This window comes from Coniophora puteana, assembly GCF_000271625.1.
Source record: "Coniophora puteana RWD-64-598 SS2 unplaced genomic scaffold CONPUscaffold_2, whole genome shotgun sequence".
NCBI classification, from domain to species: domain Eukaryota; kingdom Fungi; phylum Basidiomycota; class Agaricomycetes; order Boletales; family Coniophoraceae; genus Coniophora; species Coniophora puteana.
In genome coordinates, this window is record NW_006913054.1 from 3358358 (window position 1) to 3385565 (window position 27208).

Consider the following 27208-nt stretch of genomic DNA (forward strand, 5'->3'; position numbering starts at 1 on the left):
TGAGTCGGATGGGTCTCCTGAGCCCCTTCTTACGCGCGTGCGAGACAATCTCGATTAACGTTTTATATCGCTCGTACATCATCTATGTCTCTGGTCTTCTCGGCGGCCTCACCCTTCCAGTTCTAGAGAAATTCATGCTAGTTTCCTCCGTCACATATACCACCGAAGAATCCGTTTTCTCGTTGCTTGACTGTCCCAAACTTGTACACCTAAGCATGGACCCCAAAACTCTGATCAATCTTGTCAACAGCAAAGGGACCTGTGGATGGTATAAGCTGGGGCGCTGCCGGACACCACCAGCCTTGTACATCACGAAGTATCGCCCCTTGGATGGTCCTCCCGACTTATCTCCCTCCATACTTCTCGACGCCATCTCACGCTTCACCAAGGCTTGCAGCGGCGAGCTTTGGTGGCTCGATATCGAAGACATCGCCTTCGATGCCGAAGACCAGGCTTGCTATCCCGAATTAACGCATGACATATGCTATTTCTGCCTCACAGACGTCGTAGAACCTTTCCTAGGCGGCCTTCTCGCTTGCTTTAATCCACCTCGCGAATCTGCCCCCGAGTGGACCGTTGCGCTTCCTCGATGTTTCTTCGATCGCTCAGTCAAATTTCGAAACACCAACACCCTCTGCTTATAGGAATTCAACGGCGGTGACTCTATATTGAGCGCTACCAATCTATGGGACGACTACCAACTAGAATGTTGGAATTAGTGTTCGATATTGCTCATATCATGACGTGGCAATTTATATTACTGTTTCCGAGTTTTATCTACGTATATAATCCTGTCGTAGTCAACTGTAATCTTCACGCGATTGCCCTTCGGGCACCCTCCCCTTGCCCGGGACAAACGCGCTGTGCGTCGTCGCGAGCCCCAGCGACCTCGAATTTCTACATGGTCTACGTCGCTTCTTCTCAGCTAAACAGGCAAACGGCATGTCGGAGATTGTTGAGCTACATGTATTATGGGGCCCACCGCTTAACAAAGAGGGGGAGGACTGGTTCAGGGGCTTAGGGTCGGAGGTGTTGAAGTGGAATGGTAAGGTTCTCCGCGACCGACATTTTTGCTAGCTTTGTGAGTGTTTAGCTGGCTAAATCGGGGTTTTACTGAGATGAGCTGTTCTAGGATGAGAGATTGTTGAACGAGGCATGAATGAGCAACATGCGTGATGATTTTCGTGGTCATGGTATTTGCGGTGCGTAATCATTCAATACAGAGATGTAAATTATAGATGTGATTCTTGACCCCGAATTTGAGACATGCCTGAGGACAGACACGCGCGGGAGATAACAAGGAGATGATGCAATGAACTAGCAACAAAACTTCAAGGAAACTGTGCTGCGGGAGATAATCAGCCCCACTGAATAGAACGCTGCCAGCTCAAAGTTCGTTACTTACCTTTCCCATCGCAGCATGAACCCAATCTAGTTATCCTTATTCCAGCTGAAAAAGCCATCAAAGTTATCCTCAAACCACTTTCTGTCCTCATCGTCTAACGGTGATCCTCCCAAGACCTTCAACTCCTCGAGTTGATATTCACCGTCGTTCCTGCTGTCCACAAAAGAGCATAGGGCGTCCACGGAGATAGGACAGTTGATGATCTCAAAATCGTACATTTACGAACACAAATCTTCGCTCGTCAACATGTTCAACGCGGCATCGGTGAATCCTGGGCAGTTCTTGATCTCGAGACTTGTCCCATCCCAGTGCCTTAAAGCACACAAGACGGCAGCGCCGTCATCCATACCCTCCAGGTAGAGTATAGGGACGTCCTGCATTATGATGGGAGAATCAAATGTGCAGCGTGTTGCCTGCACAATCCGACCATCTCCGCCTTCAAAGCGTAAGAAGAATTCGCGGAGGATGGCCCCATGCAAGTCGGTCAACTCGACAGTGATGACATTGATATCGTCTTGGAGTGCAGGAGGATGCACAGACTCCTTGTCGAACGAGACACCATCAATGTTAAGGCAATCGATACATTCACTCCTTTTGGTTAGCGTGACAAGAGCCGTGATGAGTGCCGAAGGCGCCAGATACGAAGGACCATTGCTCGGGCAGTACAGTTTTACATAAACGCGCAGTCTCCCATCAAAGTCCTCACCGCACTTTGAGCCCTCGCTCCAAGCAAAGCTTATTAGAGTCTTGGCATCCATATAGAGCCAAAGGAGTCTGGTGCAAGTGAATGATGTAAAATGAGCATCTTCAGTGGTATCCGTCTCGGAACAGAACAGAGAAAAGTAGACGAGGCGCTCGGTATCAAGACCGTTGAGATAGCGCGAAGCAAGGACGGTCGACGAACAGTATCGAGGGCAAATGGAAATGGTCTCGCATTTGTGGAGGTGTGGTGCTAAGGCGCGCATTGCAGCATTGATGCGAGAGTTTTCTGTGCTGGAAGGGAGACAAGGAGAGCTATTGCAGTAAATGCGACACTCGCTTATGGTGCTTTGTTGACCAAGGACATCAGAATAGATGGACAGAATGGAAGGAACCAATGGAAGGTGGAGAGGGACGATGATGGTGGACCAGTAGCTCGGTTTGAGAGACAAAATGTCAAGCCAGTAGCGACAGACGTGGGCAGGGGAGAATGGGAACCCAGCAGAAGGGTCATCACAGGCTGAGGTTTTTGCATCATGGTACAAGAAGCCAAATATCCCAAGCATCGTCTCTGGCGCCAGGGATAAGATAGAGTGAGGATGGTGGGTAGAATTTGCTATCTTGGAGTGTGTCGGAGACATGATTTCGCTCGGTACCAGTAGCACCTAATGTCGAGGCCAAGCATATCGAAAGTCAGTCTTCGCTCAGGTCGATGCCAAGCTCACCTGGCGTGTGATTCCTTAAAATAAGAGCTCTAGAGGAGCCAAGATGTGCAGAATGGAGCAAATGAAAACCCCACGAGATGAGAGGTAAGGCACGACGGGTAAAGAGGGGTTTTGTCCTTGAGTGGCTTTTATAGCGCCTCCGGCGATTTGCGCTGTCAACGATAATACATCAGTGAGCACCACGTATGATATCAGCAACCATGAGTAATGTTGCTCTCTTGCTGGCACCGTCTAGTAGATGTTCCACCCCTCATCGAAGCTCGACAATTCAGTTTCCTGCTCCCGTTGGATCTTGCAGTGACCACGAAACTTGAGACCTTCCCGGTGAGCGACAGGTGTATCGCGCGATGAGTTGAAATGGCTGTGCCGAAGTGAAGCTCCGCCGGCAAGTCCCGACCAGTTGATCCACGCAGGGCGCCGTCGTGACCAAAACCTCTTTCACCCACTTTCACCTCTTCGCGATGGTTTCTACGGATAACAAGAGTCGATTTTGCTTGAGAACGACGTCGATTATGAACACAAGAGGCTTCTTGGACGCCAACTTCGCCGACATCCATCCTACTCTGTTGTCCGCATCTCTCCGGGTTCTAACAATCTTTGTAGTGTGAACGTGAAAGAAGCACTCGTGCGCATGCGCCATGCTCTGTCAGCATCACGCTAGCTTCTGCAACATTCTGGACCAGGAATAACATGCGCTTTGGTTCCGCAGCTTCCCTGCTCTTGCCTCCTGCCTTCCACCTCCTTCCTCCTTGTAGCCGTCCACCCCACTTCGAGTCATGGCATCCAAAGTCAGAGACCTGTTGAAGTCTCTTCTCGATCGTCGCAAGAAGAGCTCTCCGGCACCGACGCAGAAGGCGCTCTTCCTTCAAGCTAAACAGGGCGAGTTCGCTGTCGGGGAGAGCAAGATACCCAAGCCTAGCTCTGGGGAGTTGTTGCTGAAGCTGTCGGCTGTTGCGCTCAACCCGGTCGACTGGAAGGTCCAGGAAGCAGGTATCTTCGTTGATAAATATCCTGCGATCTTGGGCATGGATGTCGCCGGCGTTGTTGAGGAGGTCGGGAGAGGTGTGAAGGGCTTCGCTAAGGGCGACAGAGTGTACGTCCAACTTAACGTCACATGCGCTCACGCTGATCAGGCAGCACAAATTAGTATCACGCACACGCGGTATGACAACGAGCATGCTGGCTTCCAACAGTATACCCTCGCCGTTGCGAACTTCACCGCGAAGGTGCGTGAAGCTGTCCCAATAAGGATATGATGCGAAATGGGAGGATTGATTATCCCTGTTCACAGGTTCCCTCTTCGGTGTCTGACGATGAGGCGGCTTCCATTCCACTGGGTATCGACACGGCGGTCATCGGCCTTTTTAGCCCAGAGTTCGGCGGCCTCGTGGCGCCCTGGAACGAAGCGGGCAAGTACAATGGGCAGACTATTCTTGTCCTCGGCGGATCATCGTCCGTAGGGCTTTACGGTTAGTGTGTCTTTTCACCGGAGGCACCGCACTCAGTCTTACTATATCACACCTTTAGTCACACAAGTCGCCAAACTTGCTGGTTTCTCTACAATCATCGCAACCTCCTCAATCACGCACGAGGCTTATCTGAAGGACATCGGCGCGACGCACGTCATCGACCGTAACTTCTCGCAGGACGACATCCGTGCTGCCGTCGGCGGCATCACCCAAGACCCGATCAGCGTCGTATACGATGCGGTCTCCCTCCCCGATACTCAGGAGCTCGGGTGGTCGCTCCTCGCGCAGGAAGGCAAGTTGATCACGACGCTTGATCCGAAGGTCACGCCCGAAGAGGGCGATAAGAGGAAGGTGATCCGAGTAGCGGGCATTCCGCACTTGCCCCAGAACCAGAAGTTCAGCAAGGCGGCGTGGGGACATTACGCGACGTGGCTCGCTGAGGAGAAGCTTACGGTACGTGCCCAGCCCCCTCACTATGTCTTCATCGTTCATTCTCTGATGCTATCTGTCGTATGGTTGCAGCCTAACAGGGTGGAGGTGCTTCCTAATGGTCTCGAGGGCATTACCGGAGGACTAGAACGTATGAAGGCTAACAAGGTTAGTGGGACGAAGCTCGTTGCTCGCCCGCAAGAGACACCTTGAACACTCGATGGGCGGACTCCCTTCAACCTGAACAAGATATAGGATTTACATTTGCTACGAATTTTACCCGGCTTGTATGTCAATATACCATTCCTCAGCTCATTGGATAAATTACACGCTGTGTCTGTTATTTTGTACACGAACCTTCAAAACGTCATGGTGCTATATTCTGCAGTACGTATACTTGCAGCGCGGCGCTGCAATGCTATGATGCACGAGACTATAACGGCATCATGTAGGTTTTCTTTTTCTGCGAACGGTGTAAGGAAAAGGCGCCCGCCTTCTTTCGTGCTCTTGGCTGTGGACTCATGCCACGCTATGGGTGAGAAGGGAAACCGAGGGTCGATCATCTGATGGAAGAAAGCTCAGGGCGTAAAGCAGAGATATCTTCTGACGCGGTACTATACTTTGAGTGATTTCCCGCCCTCAAGGATCCATTGGTGCAGTACCCCGTCCACTTTGAAGGAAATTGGACTGTGAGTATCTGGTCAGTGGACGAAGAGATAAAACATGTTTAAATCAATTACAAGTCTTTCCCAGCTGAATATTTCAGCCACTTCTTCACCTTGACTTTCCTCTCCTTGTCTTCCTTTTCTCCCTTCGCTGAAAACACTATATGGTCTGGTAGCACATCACTTTTGACGATTATCGCGATGACGTTATCTCTGTTCGTCCTTCTGTTCCTGATAACGGATTTGGTGGAGGAGAAGGACCGGTTTGTGTCGATGGAGTACCCCAACTTTCCTGTTTTAACATCATGAAGTTCTGCCGAAGACAACATCGTGATACGATTCGAGAACTCCAGGATGGTGCATACGCCAAACGGTATGCCAGAAGCCGTCGGCGAGTCGATAAGCGTCGTCTGTATGTCCATAGTAGTGCGTGTAAAAAGACCAAAATCGACTTGAGTGAAGCGAAGAGAGAGGTAAATATTGCTGTGGGTGGCATTGACACCCTCGGGCACCACTATGGTACCGAAGAAGCTCGCCATCGCATCCTTGCATAGCCTTGTGCTCTCTGCACGCCTACCAGATCGTCCAGCTTGATGTGTATCACGATCTTGATGCGAGACTATTAAAAGGCGGCGTGTATACCTGATGTGACCACCCCGCTATCCTAATCATGCATAGCAGCTAAGGAAGCAATATCTGTATCGGTGTACAATGTCCGATAAGTGAACTGCCCTTGTGATGTATATGAGCATTCCTCAGAGAGAATAAAGTGGAGTTTTCCCACCTGCAAGTCCACGAGGTCACTAGTGCATGTGATGTATTGATTTTTTGCTCCGAGGAGGCCGTGCCTTTTCGTGCTAAGTCAATCGCGAAGAAAAACTAAGAGTTTGACATGGAGTCGCAAATCTATCCTTTTCACGACGCGGTGTAAGCGCGCTGTACACGAGAATGGCAGGCAATTGACTTGGACGAAGTATACAACGGGTTGCTTATGTATCCCTTGACCTTGCGATGCTGTTTTCCCCTGATATGTCTGTACTTGCTACGCAACTCTTCACGCGTATACAGTGATGCATCAACGCATGATAGATTTGAAGCGCTCAAGGCTCAGAGTACGAAGCCTACAGCCACCGAAGAAGCTCTACCAATGGATTCATTGATAAGTGTACTAGTGCGGAGAATACTACTCATGCATCCCTTCCGAATGTAGTCGAATACATCTGTTCCGCTGCTACGGCAGTACCGAACTGCGCGAAGCGTATGCTAGCAGCCCAACGCTGAAGAGCCATAACGCATGAGACAATGACAGCGTTGTGCATCAGGTCAGTCTCTGCGGCGGGAGTGAGCAAAAGACGCCCGCCTTTCTTGGGCCCGTTGGGGCTGGGCTCATGCCATGCCAAAGGTGCGTCGGCTTGTTTAGGATCGACGAGCTGCGGACACTTAGCCAGTGATTGAAATATTTGAAGGTTGTCAAACGTACCTGAAGAGTCCTGCCCGCGCCGACGATCCATTGGTACTCTTGACCATTGACTTCGAAGGACATAGGGCTGCCAGGCACGATAGGTTAATTCCGTAAACTCATGACGAGAGAAAGAGAAACGCACAAATCCCTATGCTTCGGCGCCCACATCCACTTCTCTACCTTGACTTTCACTTCTTTGCCCCTCACGCCTTCGCGTGCAGGAAAAGCAACACTGTCTGGGAGCACGTCGTTCTTGGAGATGGTGGCCATGATTTCGTCTTTGCCGCCTCTGACGTCTTTGATGACAGTCTTGGATGATGCGAACGATTTGTGATTATCGACGGAGTAGGCAACCTTGCCGTTGGAAGCGTCGTACAAGTCCGCGGAAGAGAGCATGGTGATGGCATCGGAAAAGTTGAGCACGGTCTGCACATTGGCAGGGACATCAGCTGGAGTATCGACCAGGGTGGTCTGGGTGTCCATGTAAATCCGAGGTAAAGGAGTAACAGAAATGTGAAGATGGATCGGAAGGATGGTGGCATCGAATGTAATTTCTACAGCGTTAAATACTGCTTAAGGTCCGCGCCACCGCAGCGCCCTGCAACATTCGTCTTTGTTAGAAAGCCAACGGCGACACCCACAGCAAAATATTCCACACGCAAGGAACAAGAAACACGCTGTAAAGCTGTGCAGCTTACAAGCATTGGCAATGTGGTCCCGTACCTCCCGAGCTGGAATGACCAGTGGCGCATACCATTCTTGAAGCGCATTCTCCTGAACCGTGTTTGAGAAAGATATTGTACCTGATGGTCACTAAGAAGATCCGCAGTGCATGTCGCGACACAGTTCTGATTTATCTAGATCAGGGTATCAGTCGTCGTCTGTTGAAGGATAGAAAAGTCTGACGGAAGAAACGACAGCGGAAACGGCAAGGATGGTCTTCTGGAAGGGATGAGGCTGTGCGCGTATCTAATATCTCGGTTCGGCAATGATTAAAGACGCCGGTTTCGTCATTGAGCCTGACGAACGGTGTGGGGTAGATGCGAGTACATAGGTGTAGCTAGATAACTGAGGCCTTAGTCAAAGTCAATCTGAGAAGTATCATCCCTCGAAACATGCATATTGAGATAGGTGCACTCAATGCGATAGAGCTACGGGCAAATTACACCGAGGAGGAAGCAGTAGTCAGTTTGTGAAGGGGATGAATTCGTTCACGAAGTGGGGGGTTGATCGCCGGATGAATTACTGGGGGACTTGGTTAGACATCTCGACGAGAAACATCGCCTCCGACATCGAAGTCAGGCATGGCGTTTCCCCACTGGGATCCGGTATACCGACGAGAGTAGAATGAACAATACACGGGTCGTTGGTTAGGGGAAGATACTGAGATGCATGACAGCGACTATCGCTGCAGATTGGTAGCACTGCCTCCCCTGTCGCCTACAAAAGAAGGTACCCCGCATCAAAAACCGCTTACCTCGACTCCGCATTTAATACCACTCACCGATGACTACCCTTCACCCATTTAACTCTCAACTGACGCTCGTGGACCCGAACGGCGGTGCACCGGAAGGCGCCACAGCTTCTGTCGTAATCGACTTCGCCAAGGACGATATGAAAAATTCGACGGCCTCATTTCGCGATGCAAAGCCGGAGGACCCGATCTACGCCGTGAAGACAAAACTCACCGCCAAGGGCGACGGAGCGACGTCCGTTTGGCGCAACGGTGTCCTCATCGCTGAAGTAGATAGGCGCGACATTTTGCCAGATGAGATCACATGCTGGTTCGGCGAAGACGACGACGGCAGAGAAAAGTCCGATGTTGACGCGGCTACGGTGCGAGAGGGGGCTGAAGAGCCAAAGCGGAGCGGAGGCAGAAAGATGAGGCTCGCGAAATGGTTGAAGGGGCCGATGAACCCACTTGCCCCATTGTGAGTATTTTTCTCGTCAATCAGCATCCGCCTTTGGCTGAGGAGACGGCTCAATAGCCCAGTCGTGATGGAAGAAGGCGGCAAGAAGTACGAATGGCGCGAGAGTATCGTCGGGCAGATCGCTGTGCGTAGCATTAAGTTGAGATTATGTCTCCTCACTGACCTCTGCTGAACGTACGATTTACGCGATTCAACAAATTATGCAGCTCTACGAAGCCAAGGCACCCGATACCGCCCCGATAGCTTGGTTCCAAGGATCTCTCAGTCGGGTCGTTGACGGCCAGCGCGTCGTGTACGGAGCGTACCTCGCCCTCACGTCAGCTGCAGAGGATATGGTTGATGCGGTGTTCGTTTCGGCGGTGTTAATGTCTCAGAAAGCGAAAATGCGGGGCCATGGAGGGAAGAGCGAGCTGATGTGGTCGGAGATAGCCATCAACTCGGGTAGGATGGATGGCTTTTCTGGCGCGTGAGACACAGAGAGACGCTGAGTTTGACAGTATGTCGACATATGATCAGCTTCACTCTGTATATGCCGTTTCTTGAAAGCGTTGCTTGAAAGAGCGGAGTGAAGTCAAGTTGTGTGAAAAGGGCTGAAAAGGGCTGAAGAGTGGATTGAACGAGATTGAACGAAATGACATGGACACGCGAGCGGTAGTGGCGATTCCAAGCTCCGACCGGCCGGCACCTTCCGAATAGGAGATCTAGGTGGCTGCCGAGGTGCCACCAAAGCCACACGGAAAATGCTGTATAGCTGTGCGCCGCGTTAAGTTAACCCTTGCTTCTGATCAACTATAACTTTGACCCCGACACGCTTGTCCGTTGTCGTCTCAATTACTGATATGGTACTTGTTCTCCCTATTTCTGGATCCCTCCATTACATCCCGATCAGTCAATAGTCAGGCTGTGCTTTCCCGGAGCAGTGAATGTTATCAGAAAGTGTTCTGACGGAACATTGCCAGAATATGTCACGGGCTTCTAGAGAATTTAAGGTGTTACGGGTGCCTGGTACACATTTGCTAAACTTAACAGCGTTCCGGGACCGGTAGGTGCTGGGGAACCAAGTCTGCATGGCATGTGTGGGAGCACCTCTGACTTCGTGCTTCGTGCTCGTCGCTTGCTGTGCTTTGTATGTCAGACCAATACCTATTGTATGTTCATGGTTTCACAATGGCAAGCATGTCTTGGTCTCCGCCGATTGTAAACCGGTGAAATGATGGATTCAATACTGCTTCCATCGTTGCCTGAAGTTGGGTTACTTGACCGTTAAGACAGATACCTATGCGTCGCTTAACATTGACTTCTCGGAAGACATAAAGAACGACCACTACATCCCACATATACGGCTGCCTCGAACACAGAGAAGAGTGGAATGTAAGGATACTGATACTAAAAAGCGCTGAGACATCCGTCTTGGATGTCAAGGGCTATGGTTCATCTCGGGACGTGGCCGGGACTGATGTGATTTGGAGAGCGAGGTCGGACGGCCTGGCGCCGGAACCATTCTCAGGATTATTGGAGGAGTGAGCGCTCCTTGTAGATGACCAGTCAGTTCTAGCACCTCGTTGATACCGTTCGCGATGTCCAAAGAGCCTTGAAAATTCGCTTTCTTAGCCCAAAATCCGTCCTGTTTCAATGTGGCTCTAATATGCATGCATCACGTAAAGAAAGCAGACTCTCTCGTGCTTACCCTACCCTCAAAAACTGAAATCACTTCGTCACAGATGAGTATTATTCACATAAGGGACGATCAAGCATCCATAAGTCGGATAAACCAAGACGTGAGTGTAAATAACAAACACGTGAAAACTGCGAAAGCTACCCGTCATGTAATAATCATGCTGTGACGGTATGGCCGTGGTCAGTGAAGATGATCCGCACCGAAGGGAATTGGCACTGCGAGTGCTGTAGTATATACAAAAGGATCATTCTGCGTGCCAATATATTTTCCTTGATTCCTACTTTGATCCTACTTCCCGATGTTTACCTTTCCTGCACTTGACTACACTTGACTCGCAGCTTACGCTCGTTGGCCCGAACGGCCGCACTCCCTGAGGTATGAACGCCTCGCTCGGGTTTGACCTTTTAATAGATGTCATGAAGAATACGACAGCGGCAGTCCACAAATCAAGGCCAGAAAACCAGGCGTACTCAGTAATGACAAAGGTCACAGCACAAAGTGACGGAGCCATGGTTACTTTACACTGTAGCCTCATCATGGCTGAAGTCAAAAGGCACGATATATTGCTGGAGATGGCAATATAATATGAAAAAGGTGGTGGTAAGGAGGGAAGGCCGGTCTCGGATGCAGCTACAATTATAGAGGGTGCTAAAGAGCCATAGGGGCTGGGAGAGGAGAAGAATGAGGCTGGAGAAATGGCTGGAGGGACCGAGAAACCCCTGGCCGCCCTATTTTATGACTTTATCTCATCTGAAGAAGGATGAGGAGGACAGTTACAACGCTGGAAGCCATGAAGAAATGAGATATCCTTAGAAAGTCTGCGCAAGAGCTACTGGTCTATATGATTCACATCTTCGTCCGAAACGCTTTTCCCGAAAGCAGACGGCGAAAGAACGACATACAAGCGGAGATCTTCATAACAGTAGCATTCTGACGACACCCTGCAACTCCATTGAACGGTAGAGCAAGTTGAGCGTTTTCATTCGCATTCTATCAAATTGGTCCCAAATTTCCTCATGGTTTATGTGGCGAGAGCCTGAGAGAGCACGAACGAAGAATCGACGGTGGATATACAGAATTGTAGAGATGAAGGCGAAACGAGAGCGCTGCGATGGGATGTGTGCAATATTGACAGGCCGAAAACTCCGATCCGCTTTCTCCGAGTTTGCCCCTGTTTGCCTCTGCCTGCCCTTGCCTACGACGACTCGGACAACATGCATCTTCCCAGTCGGATACTGCCCGCCGAGCGAGCACCAGACCATAAATCTTAAATGTCAACGCGCTCCATTCCCCCGCACCACTCGCCTCCTTTGCTCAAGCGCAACGAAGGAAACGAGTGCAGCGTCCCTCAAGTCATTTGACCTCGTATGTATGGTCAAGTGAGTGCTTTGCAGCGATCCGTCACCTTTCTTGGAGGGGTGGAACAACGCAAGAGGCATATGTGGATGTAAGCTGACGTCGTAAAGCTAAGAACGTACGTCAGCTACTGGTTAACGTGTCGAAGGCTCGTACCACTTACAATCAGCTCCCCGGCCGGGTCCTCTCCCCACTCGTACACCGTATCTGCGACTTGTACCCGTACCGGACTGCAAAAGTATGCACTTAGTTGTTCAAGGACTATCCAACGAGCCCTTGAAACTCACTATGTTGATGCCTCAGGGGAGCTCAACCATTCATTCAATTCCGTCCTTCTTCCGTTGGCACGTCGAGGACATGTCATGATCCCACATTCCTCGAGGGTATACAACATGTCCGCCTCATCATTGGGTATGTCATGATGGCTACTAACATCCCCTTCAGTTCCGGAAAGGCTGGCATCGACGTACATACCCGGGGTCGAATGCGTGGACGGCCAAAGGGTGATGCAGTCTGGCGCGATACTACTGCGCTCAATAGCGGCAATAGGGACATTGTGCCGCCGAACGACGGTCAAGGGCCCGGATGTCTTGATGGTGTAGAGTGGGCTCGCGGCGCTGGGGCAGCTGCAGCGGAAGTAGACCGACACATTGAAGACGTCGTCGTGGTCGAAGTCAAGTATAGTTGACGCGAGCGGGGGAGGCGTGGCGAGGGTAGTCTCAGAGTCGTTGCGTTGCGACAGGATCATGCTAGGACGAGGGCAGTGAGGTGGGTAAATGACCAGGATGTGTGCTTGGTCTGGTCTATGGGTGACAAGTGCTTAGGAAGGGCATCGTGCTCAAGGGTGCGTGTTTATAACTCTTTGCCAGTTTCTCAATTCCCCCAAACAGCTTCGTTGACGTATCACGATCGGCCGAACAAATACCCCGTTTCCCGTCTCAATGTATTCCAACCTTTGCCGGCGCAGTGACCCGTTAGACTGTTTCGGACGTCAGGACCTATGGTGGAGTCACACCCGTGTCTAAAAACTCCTCGTGTTTGATCTCTACACGGACCTCTATTGGCTGTTTCTCCTCCGATACATAAAATGAAACATGCTGGCGCTCGCTTATCAGATAAGATGACAACCACAGGACGCCACTTCACGCTTATTGGCTGCAGTCTTCCCATCATAGTACCAATTGGACAATAAATCGGGAGCGGTATCAGATAAGATGACAACCGCGCTCTCAGGCAGGTCAGTTAACGGCGCACGTGTGATCTCCGCCGGTTGTACGATATCATATTGGATGCAGAGTTCCATGAGGACCGCATTGGCCCACAGTCTGTTTGTGCAGGTGGGTGCATGTATTTATGTTGCGCTGGGGTTTATTCCTTCAACGGGTCAGTAAAAAGATATGAGATCTCAACGAAAATTACATTAACTAACAGTACTCCAACGTCAATGCTCCGAGAGTGACATCGAAGGAGCAAACAGAGGCCAAATCGTGTACGGGTTTCTTCCACATGGTGCTCCTCCCTTTCGCCACCACTTTCGTCCGAATTGTCCAACGAAATATCATCATCAGCCAACGCGTACCCAGGGACACATTTTCGTCGACTGGGTTCATCTCCGAACATGCGCTTAAGGAAGTGTATGAGGGTGAGTCAGTTTGCCGTCTTAAGGGGGTCGAATAATCAGTACGAATCAACTTGTCTCGAGCGGTTTGCAGATGTCTTGTAAGGGCAACTCTCGCTCGACCTCCATTCATTGATGAAGTACGATAGTGCTATCACGAAGGTCTCAACACAGTGTATATCATGTAGAAATTCGAGGTCGCTGGGGCTCGTGACAACGCACGGCACGTTTGTCCCGGGCAAGGGGAAGGTGCCCAAAGGTCAATCGTGTGAATATTCTGACTATCTACGACAGGCTTATATACGTAGTACAAACTCCGAAACAGTAATAAAAACAACATGTCATGATGCGAGCGATGTCAAACACTAATTTCAACATATCACTCATTTTGATACATCAACTCTACCTAGAAGTGACGACGCACACAGATTGGGCAGCAAATACAAAACCTAGGAACTGCATTCAATTCAGTGTCGCCATCTAAAGAACCATCAGAGGATGTATCATCGTCTGTATCTGGCTCAACGGAGCGTTTGTTCCATCGCCTGAGCGGATGATCTCCTGCCGCAAGTATGCGCTTGAGGAAGAGATAAATGTTCAAATTTGAAACCCGTATGACATAACGACAGTGCGGACGTACCGGTTTGTCTTTGGCAAGAGCTGTGATGTTCATAATACGGCGTAGCTTCGGTTGAGTCGCCCTTGCTGTCTCATTACCACCAGAGTCTGAAAGTTTTTCTCTAGCTTCGCGTCTGATCACTACTTTACTGAACAGCTTCTTCAATCTGACATTCGGATGCGAGCTACTTCTCGCGGGCCGCTTCACCAGCGAAGTATATGCGTTGTTCTCACCTTTCACCCTATTCTCGGGCGCTGATGATAACATGGAAAAGAACACTTTTCCTTTTCCATTCAAAGTAGCGGGGAGCTGCCAAGATTCTCTGTAAGTTGTACGGGTTTAATCAATCAATGACGCACGTTTAGAATGCTCTCCGATCTGTCCATGAAATTATCTAATGCAGGGGTTTGCTTCAGAAGATCAAAGTAATACAGATTAGTAAATGGAATGAATTCGTAACTAATAGACTTACCAAGTTGTCCTGATCCTTGTTTTCTTGATTCATCGGCTAAGTTTGCCAACGTTACCAAGATAATTGTTGAAATGGCACATACGGTACTCACCTGACCCAGTAGCAGATCCCCTGACTCTACCTCCCAGATCCTTACATATGCAGTATCGGACCCAGTGGCGATGCGAGACCCCTCCGGGGAGAAGATAGCACTGATAATACCACTGTCATGCGGCAGTGAACGAAGATGGTGTCCGTTACTGATATCCCATATGTAAACACTGTTGTGCCCTGTGGCGGCTGTGGCAAATGTAGAACCATCGGGAGCAAAGCAAACACTGTGTACAGCGCTCTTGGGATTGTGCATGACCTCCAACGTCTCTTCTCCATTTTGGACGTGCCACAGGTGCGCATGACCACTGTGAGAGCCTGTGAGCAGGTAGTGGTCGTCGGGTGAGAAACAGACAGATGCCACTTCAGTATCGTGGGTGAAGCTTGCAAGCTGAGTGTAATTTTGCATGTCCCAAACTCGCGCGGTCTTGTCTTTTGAGACGCTGGCTAGCTGTGTTCCATCGTATGATATACTGAGACTATTGACCATGTTTTCATGTCCGTCTATAACCTGAAGCACCCTGGCGGAATGGGTGTCCCAGACACGTATGGTGTGGTCGTAGCTTCCACTCACAACACGTGAGGCATCGGCGGAGAATTTGATTGATGTAATTCGATCGGCGTGACCATCAAAAGCACGCTTGATGATTTCCTTGGTATTTGTGTTCCACAGATGAATTTGACCGTCATCTGATCCGCTAACTATCATTGAGTCATCAAAAGAGATGTCAAGGGAGTAGATAGAATGACGATGATATATGAAGGCATTTGAGGATTCTTCCCCTGTCTCTGTGTCCCACACGCGAATAACGCGGTCGTGGCCTCCGCTTGCAACGTGCTTGCCATCAGGATGCCATACCAATGCCTCCGGGTAGAAGATGGTGGACATGCTAGAATATATTAGAGTGGTTCCTGTTACTGCATAAGCAACGTTAACTTACATCCCGTGTTCTACACCTTGATTCAAGCGGCACTGAGATATGACATTGAGTGAAAATATTGTCGTCAAATATAACTCAACAACTCACCTCGGGAAGAATGACGCTTCCAGACTTGATACACCAAATAGTCAAGCCATTGGTCTTCTGGAGCCCAACGACAACATATTGACCATCCTGCGAGCATGCAATGTGCACCGAGGTAGGATTGGCATGCAACGGCCACACAATAGAATCTTGCGTAGACAAATCCCATACACGGATAGAACAATCAAATGACGCACTGACAAGCTTTCGGCTGTCTGGAGTAAATGAAATGCCCAAGATATCAAGTCTGTGTCCTCGCATCGTCCTCGTGATGGGAAGGCCGGTTTCAGCGCTCCACACCCTGACGGTCCAGTCTTGTCCACCAGTAGCCACGAATCTTCCGTCAGGAGAGTACGACACTGTAGAAATGGCAGCCTTATGGGCGGTAATGGGTTTCAAGAAATGCTTCCTTCTGCTAACGTCCCAGGTATAAATCAAGCCATCGAGGCAGCCGGTCGCCAAATTACTGCCGTTTGGAGAGAAGGAAAGCTGCCGTACCCCACTCGAGTGCTCCAGTATTGCAATTGTCTTGCCGCCATCCGAAGTCCACAGCCGAGTAGTGCCATCTCTTCCACCACTGGCGATGAGGGTACCATTTGGTGAGTATCCCACTGCCCAAACTGAACATGTGTGGCCTTCCAATGGATCAAGCGCTAGCTCGTATGTGACCAAGTCCCACACACATACTGTTGTATCATTGGATCCACTGACAAGGTGCCGTCCATCTGGAGAAAATGCGATATCTTGAATCCAGTCAGTGTGTCCATCCAAAGATTTCCCGAGCTGACGACCGGATTCCGGACTCCATAGGCAGATACCGTCCTTAGAAGCCGATGCTATGCACTTGCCGTTGGGAGAGTACGACACTGAGGTCACAGCTGAGTCAAATTTAGGCCCATAGAATGCCGTTCCTTGTTTGACGTCCATGATCTGCTAGCAAAGTGAGGTTGGTAATGTCAAACGGAAGGTCTAGGGTAAGATATAGTGGGACCTACAAGTGCAATGTGAGGCGCTTTGATGGCCTCAGGTCGACGCATTCAATTGCTTGCTTGCAAGTGCCCTAAGACCTACACAGGAAGCAGAAGAAAACGATGGGGTTTAAGAACGTCTGGGATTGATCTGTGTGGCAGTAGCACTCTGGGAACATGGCCCGCAGTCGGGTTTCTCACGAGTATTTTGACTCTCGAGCAAGCGTTGCGTTCTGTTGCGGTAGTGAATATTTAGATTCTGAGCCTCGCCCAAGCTGAAGTTCTCACAACGATGGTCTTGTTTCGAGCCCACCTGCGTCTCACAGTAACATCCAAAACACGTACAGTTGACGTCAGTGGAAGAGGAAGGATCCAATGACACTAGTAGCGGCATTGCGGCCTCGTCTCAGGTGCGTGTGGACTGTCTTTCAGGAACGTCTTTTCAGGAATGAATTTTGCAAGGCTATGCTGTGGCGTCAATCATCGATCATCTGATGTGGTGGTCGCGCACCGCTTCGGCACACTGGTATGCCGATGTTGGGCGCGGCGCACAGCAAGTTCCCTAGCATGGTAGCACCAGCATGGCTTAAGTATCTTGGGGAATCCATTTGAATTGACGTATTCTGTCAAGTTGAAGCCCACGTCCGATGGACTCTCAAGTTACCCTCATCAACCCGGCTCCTACGCACTCTGTCAGTGCCCGAGATGCAAACGTATCAAGCACGCTCACATTTGAACGCGATATAAACATGGTACCCCACTTCACCATGAGTACCGCTCACGGAGAACCTGCATACGTTATAACTACCGCCCGTTCGCTCGGTGGACTCCGTACGACGTTTCACAGTGCCTCCACGGGCTTTGGGGAGAAGGGCGTTGAAGGAGTTGAGGGTCGAGGTCGACTTGTTGCGACCTTGGCGAAGAACGACATGCTACCTGATACCGTCACTTTTTATGCAAGGGATGATACGAGGAAGGAAGAGAAGCTAAGGGCTGAGAAGTGGCTGAGCGGGAAGAAGGACGAAACCTTGTATGTGCTTCATCTCATACCCAAGTCTTTTGATGTCATACCCTTGAAGCAACTCTTACTAACAATCACTATAGCCCAGCATCCTTCGAGCATGCAGGAACAACCTTTACCTGGTCTGCCCGAGACCCCATCAAGGCCCGCTTCGGGCCGATACATCCGGCTCTATTACTCATGTCCTCGAACACGATCGACGCGCTCGCTTGGTACATGCCTTCGAAGGGGAGGGGGGTTTCACCACAGGAGCGCGCAGGCCTTCAGCTCAGCCCAGCCATAGACACGGACGATGTTCTATGCGTAAAGGTGTTGGTTTCATGCGTTCTGGCGCTGCAGCGCTGGTTGGCGAAGCATCGCGGGCCTGCTACGCTCCCTCCCGAGGCTGGTATACAGAGCTGGATGCTCACGAGTACCTTTGCGGGTTAGTGAAAGAAAGATCGAGTTTAAACATGGGGTTTTTCCGCTGTACGAAATTGATGTCTTCACCTGTGTGAGCGTGAAATATAAATGCTGTTGAAACGTAAAACCAAGCATTGAAGATATAAATGTTTCGAAGTGTATGGCACTTAAACGAGGGCCGAACATCTGCATCAAACAAGTCAAAAATAGCACCAAGTATGCCGGATACCGAGCCACTTTCACGGCATCGCCGTGCTCTGAGAATTTGTCACAGCTTACTGACCTCCCTCAAAGGAAATTTGAATTAGGGAAATTTGACACAGGCACAGCAAGATAAACCTTTTACAGCGGGAACCGATGTGGTGTTCACGGCTCTGGGGAATTCAATAATTTCGCACTCCTACCAGCATCAATCTCAGCAGCATTGCAAACGGCAGTCGATGCATCCTCAACAGCAACAGCAGCAATATCAATGGTCTTCTCGTCGATTGCTACTCCTACCACCAGTAGTCAATGTGGGTGACGTCCTTCTACACCATATTTGCCTAATCCATTCCCGCAATGTTGCCATGCTGTGCTGGCCACTGCGACTGCAAACGGCGACCTCGGCCCTTTTGTCGGTCTCGTGCGAGGAGAAGGGCAGAATGACCTCTACCTCTTCTCTACATGGGGGTCTGTCTCAGGCTGCTAAGCTCATCCAGAAGGGTGGCGACATTCCGAGTCCGCGCTGGGGCCATGTTGCATCGCTCGTTGGGAATGCTCTGATCATTTGGGGAGGCGACTCATGCCCTACCATTATGTGTACGTACATGTCATTTATCAGAAATTATACATTGCTCTCCGTAGGGAATTCTCCGCCTACATGCATTGCATTTAGCTGTATAGCAGCTTGGGACGCAATGGCTTTGCCCGTAGTATCCCGTACCCACGCAGTGCCCATAACAATTCGAAGAATTATCAATTGCTGAGAAGATACCTACATGTTCCATGAGTGTTCAATCGCACTTAAAGAACCTAAAAGCCTACACAAACGCTGCACCAAATAGAGTTAAAGAAGACTGCTACGCTCATTTGCTTGTCGTAAAGCTCCAGGATGAGAGTCACGACGGCCATTGTTGTGAATGGTATTGTCCCGTCCACAGTCATTGAGATTATCCCCGTATACTTTCGCAGCAGATCACTGCGTCCTGGAATACTATCGCGAAGAAGCCAGTACATGCGGAGGAGACGCCAACATATCATCAAGCTGATGCATACATTGAGTGCAGCAGTTGAAGCATCCCAGAGTATGTCGAAAGACTCTCCAACCCTTGCTAAAGTGGTGTTTCTTGTCAATGCCCTCTCGGTAACAGTGACGAATGAGGCTACTATGTCAAGGCTCAGTTTCCTGGAACACAAATTATTCATAGGATAACAACGGTTCTCACGTATGACAACAAAATAGAGAATAGCAGGGATCATGATTGAACATTTCTTGCTGCCCCATATCACGTAACAACGCCAAAGCTAGACCTGAATTGAGTTCTCTAGACGAGTAAGTGTGTGGGACGTAGCATACCATGAGGCCGTCACCCATGACGTTTGTCAGCATAGATGACGCAGTTCCAACGACACTTATCCAGGAGTTCAAATCGATTCCATCCGAATATGTTGAGAGTCCTGGACAACTGCCAATGTCGCCAAGAAAGAGGCAATAGTCTAAATACTGAGTTGTCAAGAGATGAACTGTAAACAGCAGGAGGAGAATCCCTCCATATAGGGTGTAGAATACGGTCCAGAAACGCTCGAATTTGGACTTTTTCATGAGTACGTGAAGCGATGTTATGTACATGCATATACCAGCGCCTGTAAAGTGCGTTCACATGTGGATCAAGACTAGGGTTATCTCTCCTCTCACCATAAAACATGATAGCAAACATGCTTGCGAAATATACTCCGTCGTTGTACGACATCTGATGTGAGCTCGAGATGGCAGAGAGGCGATCAAAGTGTCCGTGCACTTTTCGGAATGCTGTGGCGATTCTGGGATTCCCTTCGCTGTCACAGGTGCGATTCTTTTATACTTATTTTCTCTGGGCTATCGGCCGAACCAAGCACAGCTCGTTGAGTTTTCTGATATAGAAGTACAGAGGTGTCACATACAAAAATTTTGACACAAGCATGACGCCTTGTCCTCGGTTACCAGTGGTTCCGGATACATCGGAAAGACTAACTGTTTAAGGGATCTTGACACGGCTATGCGTTCTTAACCGTGCCGTAGCCGTAACATGAGGCAGATAAACTATACGTATGATAGGGTGGAGGTAAGGGTAGACAGCCACGGACATTACTCCATTTGCGGCTAAAACAGCTTCCCGATCAGCTGGCCACGTTAACATACATATATCCACCTTACCATTGAATCATGTCTCAGTAGTCTCGAACCAGCTGTTCCTTTAGGTGGAGATTTCTCGGCCCTGTGGGCAGCTCCTTATATATCTCAATGTCGTAGAAACCAGCCTAACATGGTTGATTCTTACGCTATTTATAATAGAACACGACTGTATTTTCTCACAGATGAAAAACAATAATTGGGATTATGACAGGACGCATCCTGCTACCTCAAATAATGTAGGAACGCTAGAGCTGGCTTAGCCTACCATGAGACCGTATCCCATCCAGTCTGCAATGACAGTTTCCCCAGTTTCGAGGACGTCTGATCAAGAGTTTAGCGCTGCTTGACCAGACGCTGCTTGTTCGGAATAGACAAACGAGTCTGCCAAGTTCAGAGTACCCCCTAAATCGAGAGTGGAAGCCAGGTATTGAATAGTAAAAGGTTTAGCTATCAACATTAGGAGAAGGGATCATTTGAGTGAGGTGTAAAACATAGTCCAGAGACGTTCGGCTTTATTTTGCAGTAGATGAAGCGACGTTATGTACCTGCAGATTCCAGCTTCTGGGAATCACAACCAATCGTCTATCTGACGGGTAAAAAGTAGTTACGATGGACTCATCGTACAGTATGTTAATTAAAACGTCAGCGAGATATGTTCCAATATCCAGTGGTAAGCGGATTGGAGAATTTGTCGGTTTCATAAGGAAGGGTTCAATGACTCAACGAAAACTAACATTTGGCCAGAACGGAGGTGCATTCATAATTGATCACTCTATGCAATCGGGCGATAAGATACCAAACTCCACGGCACTTTACGCAGAGCCATAGCATCGATGAACTCCCACCTGTACAGAGCATTTTTGTTTGGCATGCCTCAAAGATCTGTTCCAATGCCAATTGCCGCGATTATCTTGGAGGAAAATCTCCGATCATGAAGATGTTGACATTGGACATTCCTAGTTTGAGACGTACCTTTTTGATACAAAGATTCATCTGGCTTACACAGTTTCTTACGATTTGCCCTTCAAACGCTAAACAAAGGTCCTGATAACTTCCGTGCCGACCAATCCGGTTGTCGTCGACACTGGCTCCCGGACAGCCAGACACGTTCGGAAACAAGTGCTCGGCTTACCAGGTGCCCGTGATCCCATAAAAGTCGAGTGGTCTGCACATGTCAGGGCAGAAGCTCCAAATACTCGTGCAGGCGTGCCTTCGGACGACATCGGACGTTCCCCAAGCCTTATCAACGCGGTAACGTTAGCGCACTGCCGAGACGTGCAAGGGTTTTTATAAGGAAATTATTAGCGCTCGTCAGCGCGCTCCGAAGAGACCTGAGCGTGATACTCAAATATTAGACTCGCAATGTTCCTACCCAAAGCCAATTTGATTCAAAAACGGTGGGGTGGAAAACTCCTGACCAGTATACAACCTTTACGCCGCGTTACACAATAGACACTTGGTCCCCGTCATAGTTCATGATACCCATGTCGGTCTGGACGCTTAATATGGTTGAACAGACGCTGGTGGGGCGGTGCGTCTCCCGTTTCCGTGCCGATAGCAAGAAAATAAAGCACAGCGTCCCAGACAATATTCGCGGTAGCCTATGTCGGTGGTTAAGGTTGAGTGCACAAAGTTTCGCTTGGACAGAACAAATACTTTCCGTACCCCACTGGCAGAGACGTTCGTGTATGAGAACGGCTTGAAACAAATCACTCACGCTATTTCAGGCAGTGGTGTTGGGGTTCCAAAGATACGCGAGTATGCTTATCGCGATCTGAAATGCTATGGACTGCGGATGTATCCTATTATCCTACATGACCCCAATGCGTGTGGTAAGCGTTGTAGTCCATCGGTAGTCCAAGCTGTGCATCGGCAGTGGTTAGTTTCTGTGGCAATGCACGTCCGTTCAGCCGGCCCTTAAGTTACAGACGCACCTCCATTTGCGACGTGTCAACCTAGGACAATCGTAGGGAAGCTCTAGAAAGGAGATCGAGGCGCGTTGAAGCAAGACTATTGCTTGCTCAAGTTAGTGACGATTAAAAGGCAAAGTTCCTTATGATGTGCATTGGGCAATTAAAACTACGTAGACGTTAATAATATAAATTTCGGTTTTTGTCACATCAGCGCTACACGAAGGGCGGGTTGTCACTGGTACTATCCGCATAAACGTCGTATTGACATGTAACGTCGCAGTCTATGCGTACACTATGAGTGGTTTACTCCAAAATACGCTATGAAAGACACTTACTCTTCGAGACCGGGCGCAGACTAGAGTATCACCTCGCCGTTCCAAGTCAGACCATCAGAAATAGAATCCTTGAACTTCTGTTTATCCTCCTCGCTAAGTTCCGGCCCACCAGAAACTTTGAGACGCCACAACTCTCCCTCCCTCATCGACACAAACCTTCGCATGCTGGGCAAAGATACCGGGCAGTTGTCGATGTAGAGACCACCAAACGTCGGACAGAAGCCGCTTAAGGTTATCGTATCCAATACAGGGTCGCCAAACCCCTGACAATCTTCCACACTGAGATGAAGTCCGTCCCAGTGTGCGAGCGCATGCATGACGTGTTTGATGTCGTTCATCTCATAGAGCTTAAGCTTGCAGGTGTTGCGAATGGTGACCGGGACGTGGAGAGAACACCGCGTGAGCGAGACGACGCGTGATTCACCGCCGTCGTTGGGCGGGTTGAAGCCGATGAAGAAAGAGTGGAGGAAGGGGCCGTTGAGGTCCGTGAGGTAGACGTCGCCTACGTTCCGGATGATCGGCATGAGCAACATAAGGAGCGCTTCGTCACCTTCTGAGTATCCGTCGACGTCTCCGTCGTCCTCGCAGACAATGTCCTCGATGGTGAGTGTGTCGAGCCACCCGTACTCCTTGACAAGGTCGCAGATGGCCCTGACAACCTCGGTGGACAGGAGCTCTGGAAGGCCACACTCGACTTCGGCGCGATAGGTGGTGACGTTGAGTTCTTTGATCGCCGCATGATCCCTTGGGTTACCCTTAGGTCCGTCGCTGGCAATGAAATCGACGAGGGTTTTGGCGTCGATGGAGAGAGATATGAGGTTGGGACAAGTAAAATGGGTGAACTCGGACTCGTCGACGGTATCGGAGACAGCAGAGACGAGCGCAAGTTTGTTGAGGGGATCAACAGTGAGGCAGTCGAGGTGGTCGGTTGCAACAATGACGGACGAGCGATAGCGAGTGTCGATGACGATGGTCTCGCACTTTGGGAGATGCGGTTTCAGGAGACGCATGGCGCTGCCAACGCGAGCACGTTCGGTTCCCGCCTTGATATGGACAGTTGATAGCTCGCAATAGATCACATGCACGTTGACGATCGTCTGGTGCCTTATCATGTCGACGTAGGCGGTCATGATGGACGGGAGGATGGGGAAATCAAGTGGTATTACAACATTGGTCCAATATGTTGCCTTCAAAGCGAGGGCTCCGAGCCAGTCGCGACAGACGCTCGCCGTGGTGAAGGGGAAGAGAGACACTATGTCATACTGATCATCTTCCATGGCGAGTTTCGCATCCTGAAACAGGTAGTCGAAGATCTGAAGTAGAGTTTCCGGTGCCAGAGACCCAATAGAGCGCGGGCGAAAGGGTGCTTTGGTGAGAGTGAAATGGATTGGCGGCATTATCGAATAGAACGATAGAGTAAGAGGCACGCAGGCTACGTTGGCATGTCAGGGAGCAGTGGTAGCTCTAGAGGTCGTGTCTCACGCACCTATGATGTGTTCAAGAGGGGCACAGAGCAGCTGGAGCGCGACAAGAGCAACGGACAAAGTGTATTCGTCTCGGTGGTGAAAGGGACAGGAAAAGATGGGGGAGAGAAATTTTCAGCCAGGACGCGGATATATAGACCCCCAAGAGCGTTCGTATTGCAATAGAGACGATAAAGGCGAAAAGGACGTTGCACTAAGCTAAGGAACCTAATCGGGGCATTAGTGCATCTCTATCACCGCAGTAGGATTTAGTGCACCGGATTGACAGAATAGACGCCCCTGATACCTCATTTCGTGCACGAAATGGGAAGAGCTGTTGGGCGGTGGTCGACTGGATGGCAGTATGAATACGTGAGCGGCCCCAGCGTTGACCGATGGATATCAATTTTGTTGAGAATGTTGTTGAGAACGAGTAGTGTGGTCGTGCATCCTTGCACGCTTGAGCGGTGTCGACGTACGGAACGGCGAGCTCGTTCAAGTCGGGGACGGATGCCGGAACAGCACCGCGCGATGCAAACAACGCGTAAACAACGCGTAATTGGCCACAACTCGTTGACACGGACGCCCCGGGCCCAACGCCGAAAAGATGATGAACGTGACAGGTAATATCGAAACGTAAGAGTTGTATGATTAGCTGATGAGAGTAGTGGTACTTCCAATCGTCTCGAACAACGTCGCAGCATGCAGAGATCTCATACCTGCGTTGACAAGATATTTGACTTGCAGAGGATTATCGTGCAGGTTAGTAAGCCGACACAGGTTTGCTATAAGACTTCCAACAAGCACGCAAGATACGGAGTAGGAAGACCGGTACACATGAACGAATATAACACGGTATGCGTCGTGAGGAGCTACTAAAATAGTGAAAAACTTCAAGGTTATCCTGCAAGAGTTCGTCAATTCCGTTTGGGAGAGCGCAGGATACCGTAAGCTCACCTCGTCCATCATAGCGTGGATTTAACGTCTCTCTCGGTCGTCCAGCTGAATGATCCTTGGAAGTTGTCCTCAAACCACCTCCTGTCCTCGTCCCCCAACGGCGTTTCTCCCGAAACTTTCACCTCCTGGAGAGTGTTTATATTCCTGGCTTCAACAAATGAGCGCACGGCGCGCACGGACACTGGGCAGTTCTTGATCTCTAGGTCATACAAGTCCAAAAACCAGTCCTCAGCCGTCACCATGTTCAACGCAGCATCGGTAAATCCTCGGCAGTTCTTCATGGAAAGGCTCAAGCCATCCCAGTGCATGAGCGCGCACATGATAGCGGCACCGTCGTCAATCCTCTCCAGGCAAAGACTGTCGGCCTCGCGTATCTCAACAGGGTAATCGAAGGTGCAACGTGTGGTGTGTACGCTACGGCCCTCGCCACCTTCGAAGCGGCGGAAAAACTCGCGGAGGAAAAGCCCATCCAGATCGGTGAACTTGACGTCGCAGACGTCAAGAGGCGGCATACCATAGTGTTCCGGTGCTTCGTCAAACGCGACGTTGTCAACATGAAGCCATTCTAAAAAGTGGCTCAGCTCGACGAGTTTAATGAGAGCGGCGATGAGCGCCGAGGGCGTCAGATGCGAGGGACCGCTGGGTGGACGATAAGGAGTCACATGGATGTACGGCCTCCCCTTCTCGGGGCCTTTTTGACCATCGCTGCGAGCAAAGCTGAGTAAAGTCTTGCCATCCATGGAGAGCCGGTGGAGTTTGGGACAGGAAAATGACGTGAAATGAGCTTCTTCGGTTGAATCCGCTTCGGAGGAAACCAGAGAGAAGTAGATGAGGCGCTCAGTATCGAGACCGTTGAGATGCCGCGAAGCCAGAAGAGTAGACGAGCGGTATTGAGTACGGATGGAAATGGTCCGGCATTTGTGGAAGTGTGGTGCAAGAGCGCGCAAGACAGCGTCAATGCGGGCGCATTCGGTGCTGGACGGAAGCGGGGAAGCTGCATCGCTGTAGATGAGGCATTCGTCAATGTTGTTTTGGCGAGCAAGGACATCCACATAGGTAGAAAGGGTGGGAGGAATCATAGGAAGGTGGAGAGGTACGACGATAGATGACCAATAGCTTGGCTTGAGGGACAGAATGTTCAGCCAACAACGACAGACACGGGCGGGGGAGAAGGGGAACACGGTGGAAGGGTCGCTGTTAGCTCGTTTGAGAGAAGCTTTCGCGTCAGGAAGCAAGAAGTCAAAGATCTCGAGCATTGTCTCCGGTGCTAGGGATAGGATAGAAGGGGTGCGAAAGGAGGGGTTGCCCATCTTTGAGTGCGTCGGGGACATACTATCGCCCATGCTTGAATCGAACTAGCGATGACTCAGAGCAACATCAGTTGATTATCCTCGCTCAACTCAATCCTAAGCTCACCTGATGCTACTCTGCCAACGTTTCGACCCAGAGAGCGGACAAGGTTCTCAACGCGTGTCAGGAGCAACAGTGGAGGAAGCGATGGGTGGGTGAAGACCGAAGGGAGAGAATGGATAGAATCAAGCTACCATCGGAAATTCATAGCCCGCCGAGCTCTAGCGCTGTCGAGAGTGATGCATCACTTCAGACCTGACAAGCGTTGAGGTGATGTATCACTGCAAGCCCATCAGCGTTCTGTACGAGTATTGCATCACTACGTTGTACGCACCTCCTCAGTCGACCCGTACTTACGATCAATCCCACAGTAGCTAAAGCAGATACCTTGATTTCCTGGATTGCTATCGTGACGAGCCCTTGCGCTCCCTTAGGCACCTTGAGTGGGCCACTGGCACTATCGAGAGAGCAACGGGGATAATACAGGAGACGCGTCACCTACCAAAAGGGGATGGCTGGGACAAACAACGCGTAAACAACACAGTGTCGGAAAAGTCTAAAGGGGCATTCCCACGCGAGTCCGACAAAGCCGTTGACACGTTGATCGAATGCCGTAGGAACGCCGCTTAAACGGGGCTACAGAAGTCCAGTGGGATTCGTACGCCCGGCTATGCCGGAGGCGCTGTGGGAACGGCGAGAAGTGGTCTAGACGCATCGGAACGCTGACTCATCAGTTCACGTTTTATCATTGGCGTTGCGACGGCGTTTGATTGGTTTCGGCC

General features: G+C 50.1%; 8 protein-coding genes across 8 annotated transcripts; 3 read left to right on the forward strand and 5 right to left on the reverse strand.

The window, feature by feature from the left end:
* Positions 1-1623: 1623 nt before the first annotated feature.
* On the reverse strand, positions 1624-3060 carry CONPUDRAFT_142189 (uncharacterized protein; the record flags this gene model as incomplete). The annotated part of the gene is made up of 1 exon (XM_007766954.1): positions 1624-3060. The coding sequence occupies exon 1, from the start codon at positions 2743-2745 to the stop codon at positions 1624-1626; it is 1122 nt and encodes a 373-aa protein (XP_007765144.1). The 5' UTR covers positions 2746-3060.
* Positions 3061-3605: 545 nt separating this feature from the next.
* On the forward strand, positions 3606-4940 carry CONPUDRAFT_48267 (GroES-like protein; the record flags this gene model as incomplete). The annotated part of the gene is made up of 4 exons (XM_007765879.1): positions 3606-4055; positions 4121-4298; positions 4357-4751; positions 4821-4940. 4 exons carry the CDS (start codon positions 3606-3608, stop codon positions 4938-4940), a joined length of 1143 nt encoding a protein of 380 aa, XP_007764069.1.
* Positions 4941-6568: 1628 nt separating this feature from the next.
* CONPUDRAFT_162874 (uncharacterized protein) lies at positions 6569-7834 on the reverse strand. The gene is made up of 3 exons (XM_007766955.1): positions 6997-7834; positions 6873-6939; positions 6569-6822 (listed from the first exon to the last, which is right to left on the reverse strand). Exons 1-3 carry the CDS (start codon positions 7335-7337, stop codon positions 6580-6582), a joined length of 651 nt encoding a protein of 216 aa, XP_007765145.1. The 5' UTR covers positions 7338-7834; the 3' UTR covers positions 6569-6579.
* A 243-nt stretch (positions 7835-8077) lies between these two features.
* On the forward strand, positions 8078-9144 carry CONPUDRAFT_80205 (uncharacterized protein). Its single transcript, XM_007766154.1, has 3 exons — positions 8078-8294; positions 8359-8907; positions 8964-9144. The coding sequence occupies exons 1-2, from the start codon at positions 8243-8245 to the stop codon at positions 8787-8789; spliced, it is 483 nt and encodes a 160-aa protein (XP_007764344.1). The 5' UTR covers positions 8078-8242; the 3' UTR covers positions 8790-8907; positions 8964-9144.
* A 2720-nt stretch (positions 9145-11864) lies between these two features.
* Positions 11865-16570, reverse strand: CONPUDRAFT_150544 (WD40 repeat-like protein; the record flags this gene model as incomplete). Its single annotated transcript, XM_007766956.1, has 6 exons — positions 11865-11915; positions 11983-12049; positions 12107-12568; positions 14681-15508; positions 15560-15591; positions 15647-16570. 6 exons carry the CDS (start codon positions 16568-16570, stop codon positions 11865-11867), a joined length of 2364 nt encoding a protein of 787 aa, XP_007765146.1.
* An 808-nt stretch (positions 16571-17378) lies between these two features.
* CONPUDRAFT_150545 (uncharacterized protein) lies at positions 17379-18061 on the forward strand (the record flags this gene model as incomplete). Its single annotated transcript, XM_007766957.1, has 2 exons — positions 17379-17641; positions 17716-18061. 2 exons carry the CDS (start codon positions 17379-17381, stop codon positions 18059-18061), a joined length of 609 nt encoding a protein of 202 aa, XP_007765147.1.
* Positions 18062-22451: 4390 nt separating this feature from the next.
* Positions 22452-24275, reverse strand: CONPUDRAFT_162877 (uncharacterized protein). Its single transcript, XM_007766958.1, has 3 exons — positions 24143-24275; positions 22657-24088; positions 22452-22602 (listed from the first exon to the last, which is right to left on the reverse strand). Exon 2 carries the CDS (start codon positions 24051-24053, stop codon positions 22677-22679), a length of 1377 nt encoding a protein of 458 aa, XP_007765148.1. The 5' UTR covers positions 24054-24088; positions 24143-24275; the 3' UTR covers positions 22452-22602; positions 22657-22676.
* An 809-nt stretch (positions 24276-25084) lies between these two features.
* CONPUDRAFT_162878 (uncharacterized protein) lies at positions 25085-26701 on the reverse strand (the record flags this gene model as incomplete). Its single annotated transcript, XM_007766959.1, has 2 exons — positions 26493-26701; positions 25085-26441 (listed from the first exon to the last, which is right to left on the reverse strand). Exon 2 carries the CDS (start codon positions 26417-26419, stop codon positions 25085-25087), a length of 1335 nt encoding a protein of 444 aa, XP_007765149.1. The 5' UTR covers positions 26420-26441; positions 26493-26701.
* Positions 26702-27208: the final 507 nt, after the last annotated feature.